General features: G+C 41.6%; 1 protein-coding gene across 2 annotated transcripts; it reads left to right on the top strand.

Moving 5' to 3' along the window:
- Positions 1-551: 551 nt before the first annotated feature.
- On the top strand, positions 552-5,838 carry LOC139390805 (calcium binding protein 2b). 2 transcript variants are annotated; one of them, XM_071138206.1, is made up of 6 exons: positions 552-648; positions 4,233-4,263; positions 4,387-4,521; positions 4,985-5,094; positions 5,346-5,493; positions 5,729-5,838. In XM_071138206.1, exons 1-6 carry the CDS (start codon positions 604-606, stop codon positions 5,752-5,754), a joined length of 495 nt encoding a protein of 164 aa, XP_070994307.1. In that variant the 5' UTR covers positions 552-603; the 3' UTR covers positions 5,755-5,838. The 2 variants fall into 2 exon arrangements, with proteins under 2 accessions (XP_070994307.1, XP_070994306.1); XM_071138205.1 differs by lacking the exon at positions 552-648 and having other exon boundaries at positions 4,117-4,263.
- Positions 5,839-11,061: the final 5,223 nt, after the last annotated feature.

The following is an 11,061-nucleotide window of genomic DNA, read 5'->3' as shown; positions in this document are numbered from 1 at the left end:
CTCTCTCTCTCTCTCTCTCTCCGTCTGCCTCTCATCACCCTACATATATGTAGTCATTTCTATGGTATAACAAGCCTTGCTCCAGGGAGAGAGAGAGGGGGAGAGATAGGGGGAGAGATAGGGGGACAGATAGGAGGAGAGATAGGGGGAGAGACAGAGGGGGGGGGGGGGGAGAGAGAGAGAGAGAGAGAGAGAGAGAGAGAGAGAGAGAGAGAGAGAAGGGATTAAAAGACGGGGTAAAATTGAGGGTAGGAGAGAGAGAGACAGAGTAATGCACACATGGACAAAATGTCATGCAGCTCTTTTCTGTACAGACATAGAAGTGGGCTAGGTTTATGTTTGTTTATAGGCAACCCTAGTAAAAAAAAAAAGAAAAACACACATCAGGAGTTTCATCTCTGATATGAACATCACTCTTCAGACCACGATGGGTGATAGGATGCCCTGGACCCCACCTCAGAGCTCCAACGTTGGGGGGGACCTTTAAAACTCCACCGATAGGGGTGGAGCGAAAGACAGAAAATAGAGCAAGAAGGAAAACAGAAGCGAGAGGGAGGGACGAGAGAGGGAGGATAGAGTGTTACTTCACTTCGAGGATAGGGGATGGGGAATTGTACCAAGCCATCCATGAAAAACAAAACGAAAAAGGTAAGAGCAGTTCCATTTGCTTTTCCAAAGATATGGGACGAGAGAAGCTTCTGCTTGCTTGCTTTCTATTTCCTTGCCTATGTGTTAATGCATGGAGTATCATGAAGATATTGACTACATGTAGTTGCTCTGTATTTGTTCTCAATTGAGAACAGGTCCTGTGTGCTTCTAAACAACTTTGCTATTGATCTAAAGGACTGTCACAACATTGATCTGAAACAATCTAACGTAATTCTTCTGAACAACTCCAGCAGAGGCAATCCATGACACTTCTTTTTCACCTGTATGCATACTGTTTCTGCATCGGCGGTATTAGTACAGGGGAGACCTTTCTTTGATTATCTCCAAGAATGAGGAGTTCTTTATACTTGTGTTTCCTGAAAGGGCAGGCCCCGGGAACCAGATCAATGGTATCTGGTTTTATCAACTTAATACTCAATTCACGCGTAGAGTAGTTATTGACTAGACATACTCTGTAAGTGTGTTGCGTAACATTGTGCTAAGTCCCTGAGGTGAGCTGAGTGTCTGTGGCCTGAACACTTAGCAGAATGAACACCCCAATCCAACACTGAGCCAAGACTGAGCCTTGAAAAAGAGAGCGAGAGAGAGAGGAAGAGAGACAGGGACCGGGACAGAGAGAGAGAGAGAGAGGGAGGAAGAGAGACAGGGACCGGGACACAGAGAGAGAGAGAGAGAGATAGAGAGGAAGAGAGACAGGGACCGGGACAGAGAGAGAGAGAGGGGGAGGAAGAAAGACAGGGACCGGGACAGAGAGAGAGGGAGGAAGAGAGACAGGGACCGGGACAGAGAGAGAGAGAGAGAGGAAGAGAGACAGGGACCGGGACAGAGAGAGAGAGAGAGAGTGAGAGAGAGAGAGAGAGAGAGAGAGAGAGAGAGAGAGAGAGAGAGAGAGAGAGAGAGAGAGAGAGAGAGAGGGGGGAGAGGAAGAGAGGAAGAGAGACAGGGACCAGGACAGAGAGAGAGAGCGAGAGAGAGAGAGAGAGAGAGAGAGAGAGAGAGAGGAAGAGAGACAGGGACCAGGACAGAGAGAGAGAGAGAGAGAGAGAGAGGAAGAGAGACAGGGACCAGGACAGAGAGAGAGAGAGAGAGAGAGAGGAAGAGAGACAGGGACCAGGACAGAGAGAGAGAGAGGAAGAGAGACAGGGACCGGGACAGAGAGAGAGAGAGAGAGAGAGAGAGAGAGAGAGAGAGAGAGAGAGAGGAAGAGAGACAGGGACCAGGACAGAGAGAGAGAGAGAGAGAGAGAGAGAGAGAGAGAGAGAGAGAGAGAGAGGAAGAGAGACAGGGACCGGGACAGAGAGAGAGAGAGAGAGAGAGAGAGAGAGGAAGAGAGACAGGGCCAGGACAGAGAGAGAGAGAGAGAGAGAGGAAGAGAGACAGGGACCGGGACAGAGAGAGAGAGGGGAAGCATGGCTTCTTGTAACCAATACACATACTGCCATGTAAACAGACAGATAGTTCTACTTATTAGGCTGATGAGCCACTGGCTGACAGGGTTTACAAAGTAGACAGGCAGAGTTAAACTTCCTAAAAGAGAAGAGATTGCCAATCCTTTCCTGTACTGTGTGCTGTTTCAACATCTGATCTCCCTGAGGACTAGTGCTGTGGACAGCTGGCTGTCAGACCCCAGCAGACAGAGAATGAAACAGAGTGTGAAACCAACGACTGTTGGGTTCACTAGTTCTGCATGATTCTGGTTCTAAGGGGGCCGTCGAGCCCCGGGGGGACAAGCGGGGAACAGGGGGCCAGGAGGGGCCACGGTCGGAGGGCGAGGAGGAATCGGGCGAAGACAAGGAGTTTAAGGCGCCCCTGTCTGCGCTGGTCCAGAACTGCACCGTGTTACACAGCATCGTGGGCCCTGCCTGCATCTTCCTCAAACAGGGCTTTGCAAGCAGCCAGATCGTACGTACACGCACTAGTGAACACGGACACACTCATCACACGCACACATACACACTTACAAATGCATACTAAATCATTCACGCACACAATGCCACTAACACACACACACACACACACACGTCATCATCGTTATGTCACTTCATTTTCACCACGTGATATTCTCTCCACAATTAAGTTGTCATTTCACTTTCATAACCATCATAGGACAACCAATCAAACTTGCTATATAAATGATATAGTGTAAAATAGTCTGAGAGGAGGCGAACCAAACCTTGATGTGTTGGCACGCTGTGTACACCGAGTGTACAAAACATTAGGAACACCTTCCTACTATTGAATTGTACCCCCTTTTGCCCTCAGAACAGATTCAATTCGTCAGGGCGTGGACTCTACCAGGTGTCGAAAGCGTTCCACAGGGATGCTGGCCCATGTTGACTCCAATGCTTCCTACAGTTGTGTCAAGTTGGCTGGATGTCCTTTGTGTGGTGGACCATTCTTGATACACACAGGAAACTGTGGAGCGTGAAAAACCCAGCAGCTTTGCAGTTGTTGACACACTCAACCCGGTGCGCCTGGTACCTACTACCATACCCCGTTCAAAGACACTTAAATATTTTGTGTTACCCATTCACCCTCTGAATGGCACACATACACAATCCATGTCTCACTTGTCTCAAGGCTTAAAAAAAAAAAAAAATCATCTACACTGATTGAAGTGGATTTAACAAGTGACATCAATAAGGGATCATCGCTTTCACCTAGATTCACCTGGTCAGTCTGTGTCATGGAAAAAGCTGGTGTTCCTAATGTTTTGTACACTCAGAGCAGATCATATACAAGAAGAACATCTGTAGTAAAGACTGTAAAGAAAAATAGAACTACAGGGATTTTCTCTTCCTATACTGTACCACACCGGAACAGGCACCACCTACAGTGTGTGTGTGGTTGCACCGACAATGCACATTATGTGTACAAGGGTCTCACTCATACTAACCCTCCCAAATCTCCTAATCTCCAGCTGTTGCCAGGGGCAACCCTCCCTATGGTGATTTACGTTGACGTAAAAGTATTTTTTTACCCGTTCCATAACACAAACAGATGTCTCTCACAATGTCATCTGTATACAATTAGATTCAGATATATCCCATCCTTTTCGACGTAATGTACCAGATAGATATCGTATTTAGTCTGACTTTGCAGAGCATCCTGGTTTACTCTTTCTACTAATGTGTGTCTACTGGCCCGCTACAAATCACATGTACGGACGGCCCTGCCTTAAAAAGTCTTCTCAAACGGCAGACCTTCTGCCTCTCTACCCCGGCTTTCCTCTCATCCTCCTGCTGCCTTTTGGCCAATTGGCTCCCATTGTCTTTGTGATTGAAGTGCGATGTGCATTTCAGGATATCAGTGGTTGGACATTTGTGCTTTTGTCAACCTTTAGATTTTCATCTGTGCATTTGACTGCGGTGTTTGTGTCAACGTAGAGGCATGCGGCGAACGTTGGTCTGATCGTGGGTACGTGTGTAAACAGATTGTGTTGTTGTCATAAGTCTTGAGTGTTTGTGATGTACATGTGTGAGTGTGTGGTGTGGTGTGTGTGTGTGTGTGTTCATGTGCAACTACCAGTCTGCTTATGTGTGTCCCTCTGCTACCTTCGACAGGACAGGGACCTACGACCTGAGGAGATTGAAGGTAGATTACACCCCTCTATCTGACATAGTCATAATCATAAACCACTACACGTGTTTCAGTGTAGATGATCCAATTCTTACCCTGTGTGTGCGCTTGTATGTCTGTGCCTGTGTGCGTGCGCAGAGCTCCGTGAGGCGTTTCTGGAGTTTGATAAGAAGAAGAATGGCTACATCAGCTACAAGGACCTAGGAGAGTGCATGAGGACCATGGGCTACATGCCCACAGAGATGGAGCTCATCGAGCTGGGCCAGTCCATCTGTGAGTCTGACGTCATCATCAACATGAGACGGGGGAAACGCCACAGAATCATAGAATATCTGAAACTCTAGAGTGGTGATATTACAACGAATGATGGACCCAGGAAGCACGGAGTCAGTAAAGAAAGACATTAGCCGTATCCATAATGTAACTGTGAGAAATAGTAGTCGTGTTCCCGAGGGCTCCCGAGTGGCGCAGCGGTCTAAGGCACTGCATCTCAGTGCAAGAGGCGTCACTACTGTACCTGGTTCGAATCCAGGCTGTATCACATCCGACTGTGATTGGGAGTCCCATAGGGCGGCGCACAATTGGCCCAGCGTCGTCCAGGTTTGGCCAGGGTAGGCCGTCATTATAAATAAGAATTTGTTTTTAACTGACTTGCCAAGTTAAATAAAAGTTTAAGAAATTTAAAAGAAATGTAAAAAAATATATGTACATATTTTTTTCTTCTTCTGGTCTGTAGGTGGGGGCAAACTAGACTTTGAGGACTTTGTGGAGCTGATGGGCCCAAAGATGCTGGCAGAGACAGCAGATATGATTGGAGTGAAAGAACTGCGAGACGCATTCAAGGAGGTCAGTCTTTCTCTCTCAGATTGTGTGGGCTCAAAGCTGACAGAAATAGCTGCGGTCTCTCTCAATGTGAGTAACTGTCACTATATCCCCTCTCCTCTCTCCCTTTCTCTGTCTCTCTCTCTTTGTCTTTGTCTCTTTCTCTCTCTCTCTCTCTCTCTCTCTCTCTCTCTGTCTCTCTTTCTTTGTTTTTCTGTCTCTTTCTCTGTCTCTCTGTCTCTCTGTCTCTGTCTCTCTCTCTTTCCCTCTCTCAGTTCGATACTAACGGTGATGGTCAGATCAGTATAACGGAGCTTAGGGAGGCCATGAAGAAACTGATGGGAGAACAGCTGACAAACAGAGAGATTGATGAGATCCTCCGGGATGTGGACCTCAACGGGGATGGACTGGTCAACTTTGAGGGTGTGTGTGGGTTGATTCTTCTATCCTTGTGGGGACCTAAAATCCCCATATGCGTGAGTGTGCGTGTATGCGTGTATAAGCGTGTGTGTGTGTGTGTGTGTGCGTGTGCGTGTGTGAAGTTTCAGTACTGAGTTATGTTTGTCAGAAACAGTGGCTTCAGCTTTTCTGTTGGTTTGTGTATAGGATAATACTTTTTCCTTTTCCTCTCTCTGTCACGTTCTCTCTCTTTTCACAGAATTTGTTCGAATGATGTCACGCTGAGATAAACAGACGGGGTCGTTGTGCAACAACTGGAAAAGGGACCACTGCTTTTGTAGTGAACATTCTTGCACCATGCTAGTGACTCTAAAACGTTATTTTGTTAAGCAGCACTTACAACGTTCATTTTGTTAAGCAGCACTTATAACGTTATTTTGTTAAGCAGCACTTATAACGTTCATTTTGTTAAGCAGCACTTATAACGTTATTTTGTTAAGCAGCACTTATAACGTTATTTTGTTAAGCAGCACTTATAACGTTATTTTGTTAAGCAGCACTTACAACGTTATTTTGTTAAGCAGCACTTATAACGTTCATTTTGTTAAGCAGCACTTATAACGTTATTTTGTTAAGCAGCACTTATAACGTTATTTTGTTAAGCAGCACTTATAACGTTATTTTGTTAAGCAGCACTTATAACGTTCATTTTGTTAAGCAGCACTTATAACGTTCATTTTGTTAAGCAGCACTTACAACGTTATTTTGTTAAGCAGCACTTATAACGTTCATTTTGTTAAGCAGCACTTACAACGTTCATTTTGTTAAGCAGCACTTATAACGTTCATTTTGTTAAGCAGCACTTATAACGTTCATTTTGTTAAGCAGCACTTACAACGTTCATTTTGTTAAGCAGCACTTATAACGTTCATTTTGTTAAGCAGCACTTATAACGTTATTTTGTTAAGCAGCACTTATAACGTTATTTTGTTAAGCAGCACTTATAACGTTCATTTTGTTAAGCAGCACTTATAACGTTATTTTGTTAAGCAGCACTTATAACGTTATTTTTGTTAAGCAGCACTTATAACGTTCATTTTGTTAAGCAGCACTTATAACGTTATTTTGTTAAGCAGCACTTATAACGTTATTTTGTTAAGCAGCACTTATAACGTTATTTTGTTAAGCAGCACTTATAACGTTCATTTTGTTAAGCAGCACTTATAACGTTCATTTTGTTAAGCAGCACTTACAACGTTATTTTGTTAAGCAGCACTTACAACGTTCATTTTGTTAAGCAGCACTTATAACGTTCATTTTGTTAAGCAGCACTTACAACGTTATTTTGTTAAGCAGCACTTATAACGTTCATTTTGTTAAGCAGCACTTATAACGTTATTTTGTTAAGCAGCACTTATAACGTTATTTTTGTTAAGCAGCACTTATAACGTTCATTTTGTTAAGCAGCACTTATAACGTTCATTTTGTTAAGCAGCACTTATAACGTTAATTTTGTTAAGCAGCACTTATAACGTTATTTTGTTAAGCAGCACTTATAACGTTATTTTTGTTAAGCAGCACTTATAACGTTCATTTTGTTAAGCAGCACTTATAACGTTCATTTTGTTAAGCAGCACTTACAACGTTCATTTTGTTAAGCAGCACTTATAACGTTCATTTTGTTAAGCAGCACTTATAACGTTCATTTTGTTAAGCAGCACTTATAACGTTCATTTTGTTAAGCAGCACTTATAACGTTATTTTGTTAAGCAGCACTTATAACGTTCATTTTGTTAAGCAGCACTTATAACGTTCATTTTGTTAAGCAGCACTTATAACGTTATTTTGTTAAGCAGCACTTATAACGTTAATTTTGTTAAGCAGCACTTATAACGTTCATTTTGTTAAGCAGCACTTACAACGTTATTTTGTTAAGCAGCACTTATAACGTTCATTTTGTTAAGCAGCACTTATAACGTTATTTTGTTAAGCAGCACTTACAACGTTATTTTGTTAAGCAGCACTTATAACGTTCATTTTGTTAAGCAGCACTTATAACGTTAATTTTGTTAAGCAGCACTTATAACGTTATTTTGTTAAGCAGCACTTATAACGTTAATTTTGTTAAGCAGCACTTATAACGTTCATTTTGTTAAGCAGCACTTACAACGTTATTTTGTTAAGCAGCACTTATAACGTTCATTTTGTTAAGCAGCACTTATAACGTTATTTTGTTAAGCAGCACTTACAACGTTATTTTGTTAAGCAGCACTTATAACGTTCATTTTGTTAAGCAGCACTTATAACGTTATTTTGTTAAGCAGCACTTACAACGTTCATTTTGTTAAGCAGCACTTATAACGTTCATTTTGTTAAGCAGCACTTATAACGTTCATTTTGTTAAGCAGCACTTATAACGTTATTTTGTTAAGCAGCACTTATAACGTTATTTTGTTAAGCAGCACTTACAACGTTCATTTTGTTAAGCAACACTTATAACGTTATTTTGTTAAGCAGCACTTATAACGTTATTTTGTTAAGCAGCACTTATAACGTTCATTTTGTTAAGCAGCACTTATAACGTTATTTTGTTAAGCAGCACTTATAACGTTATTTTGTTAAGCAGCACTTATAACGTTCATTTTGTTAAGCAGCACTTATAACGTTATTTTGTTAAGCAGCACTTATAACGTTATTTTGTTAAGCAGCACTTATAACGTTCATTTTGTTAAGCAGCACTTATAACGTTCATTTTGTTAAGCAGCACTTATAACGTTATTTTGTTAAGCAGCACTTATAACGTTATTTTGTTAAGCAGCACTTACAGTAAATTGAGTGAAATCCTAAGGTAGTTATACAAATCTTATAACTCAAGATGTGACAAACGTGCATAACGGTGACAGGGTTCAGATATTATGTCATTGTTTCAGCACTATCCACTCGGTAGTGGTGCGTGGTTAAAATCACCGGGGAAGCCAAGCCAGGGGGAAAAAAAGCCATATTACAGCCTATGTTTTGTGATAATTGCGTTGGTTGCTCAATAACCTGTTATTTATATGCCTTCCCACCATGATATATAGGCAGAGACCATATAGGCCTAAGGCGGAGTCCACGAAGCATTTTGCATGTAACAAACAGTTACGTGACCTACACCATGGTCAAGCAAGTTAATGTTTCCCACATTTTCGGACCACTAAACAACTATTGATTTAGAACCACAGAGAGTTACTGCAAGTCGCAAAGAAAACAGGAGCTGCCTCCACTATTCCAGCACCATTTCAGATTCATCAAATCACCTCCACTTAGTTTAATACAGTGACAACTAAAAGATTTCTAAAAGATTTCAAAAACAAGATTTCAAAAACAAGAAACGCCAATGACATCCTCCTCTCTCTCATGTTGCCTAAACGGTCTATGAGTCTGTCGTACAGTACACTCTTTTAGTTTTTATTGTCATAGGCTACCTGGCTAAAATTCTTGCTCGCCAGCCTAACTTCCGTTCATAGGCAATGTTGCGCCAGGCCAACTAGTTAACGTTGGCCTACTACATCTAGCTACATATTGAACTTCCTATCAGACCAGGCGCACAATGTATGGATTTATGGTTGGATCAGGATCACTGTTATAATCATTTTTTGGTACACCAGGACCATTCACAGTTGAGCTTGTTTATCTCAACGCTGATTGGTTATAATTTATCTTTAAATATGTATCAAGGGAGGCCAAATGCTTGCTGGCTTCCCTTGCGTTCAATGCTACAGGCGGCAACAATGTCATACTCTTTTTGACCAGACAGCATCAGCTGGGCTACACCTACTAAGAAAGAGGGGGCGCTGTTTCACTCTCTCAGATGCTTTTCGTGAGATTCATTCAGCCTCTTCCGAATTGAAGGAAAATTCTGAAACACAGAGAGACAAAAGACGTAAAATGTTTATTGGTAAGTGTTTTGGGGAAGCCTGTCTTCCCTTGGCATCCATGAGTACACACCACTCTGTCAACTGAGTTTTTTTTAACTACCGCGCTTTTTTTCAAATTGCCAATGTCTTGATGCAAGGATTGAGATCATTTATAGTATGCTCTGCTCACAACAAAAATGACAGAGAGCAATGTACAATACGGCAAATGTAGCAAAATGAGGAACGTGTGGTACTGTAAGTGCATGGGGGCCGCCATCTTTATACACCTCCGCTATAGGAATGAACATTGTTCTGTTGTAACATAGCAAAATCCTAACGCATGGCTGTCATCATTATTTATTATCTTTTAACAGTTAATTTTTTTTAGAAGTGAACATTTTTACTCTGTTTGTATGTGTGTTCAAGGGTTTAACCTTGTTTGTAAAATGTGATGTTTTTTTTTCAAATAAAAAAATACTCCTTGTTGTTTCTATTGCTGTTTATATGTTATCTCAAATGTAATTATTTATATGACAGTTTTTGACTAATTCATTTATTGATGATAATTGTATCAAATGAGACACAATGTAAGACTAGGGGTGGCAGGTAGCCTAGTGGTTAGCGTTGGACTAGTAACTGAAAGGTTGCAAGATCGAATCCCCGAGCTGACAAGGTAAAAATCTGTCGTTCTGCCCCTGAACAAGGCAGTTAACCCACTGAAGTAATTGAAAATAAGAATTTGTTCTTAACTGACTTGCCTGGTTAAAAAGACAAAGGGGGACAGGATTCTAGATTATGATCCTTCATCTCTATGATAGATTCACTTTCTATGGCACCTCTTCTGTTCAAGGCAAATGAGCACATAGTGGGTGGGAAAATATTAGTTTCAACCAACTCGACTAAGCAATTTTATGAACTTCTAAACATGACAATCAGAAAGTATTCACACAATATTTGCTGATTATTCTTTTCAAAATTATTGAAGCTCTGTCAATTTGTTTTTTGATCATTGCTAGACAGCCATTTTCAAGTTTTACATAGATTTTCAAGCATTTTTTAGTCAAAACTGTATCTTGGCCATTCAGGAAAATTCACTGTCTTTAAGGTAAGTAACTCCAGTGTATATTTCGACTTGTGTTTTAGGCTATTGTCCTGCTGAAAGGTGAATTTATCTTCTAGTGTCTGGTGGAAAGCACACTGAACCAGGTTTTCCTCTAGGATTTTGACTGTGCTTAGCTCCATTCCGTTAATTTTTTTATCCTGAAAAACTCACCAGTCCTTAACAACTACAAGCATACACATAACATGATGCAGCCACTACTATGTTTGAAAATCTGGAGAGTGGCACACAGTAATGTGTTGTATTGGATTTGTCCCAAACATAACACTTTGTATTCAGGACGTTTCCTTCTTTTCACTCTGTCAATTAGGTTATTATTGTGGAGTAACTACAATATTGTTGATCAATCCTCAGTTTTCCCATATCACAGCCATTATACTCTATAACTGCTTTAAAATCACCATTGGCCTGAGAAGTTTCCTTCCTCTCCGACAGCTGAGTTAGGAAGCACGCCTGTATCTTTGTAGTGACTGGGTGTATTGACACACCATCCAAAGTGTAATGAATAACTGCACCATGGGTCTAATGGCGCCAGAGGGGATGGCTGCTGCTTTATTGGCTCTTAACCAACCGTGC

This window comes from Oncorhynchus clarkii, chromosome 31 (assembly GCF_045791955.1).
Source record: "Oncorhynchus clarkii lewisi isolate Uvic-CL-2024 chromosome 31, UVic_Ocla_1.0, whole genome shotgun sequence".
Taxonomy (NCBI): Eukaryota; Metazoa; Chordata; class Actinopteri; order Salmoniformes; family Salmonidae; genus Oncorhynchus; species Oncorhynchus clarkii.
Note: the sequence above shows the minus strand (reverse complement) of the source record. Positions and strands in the feature narration are given on the sequence as shown.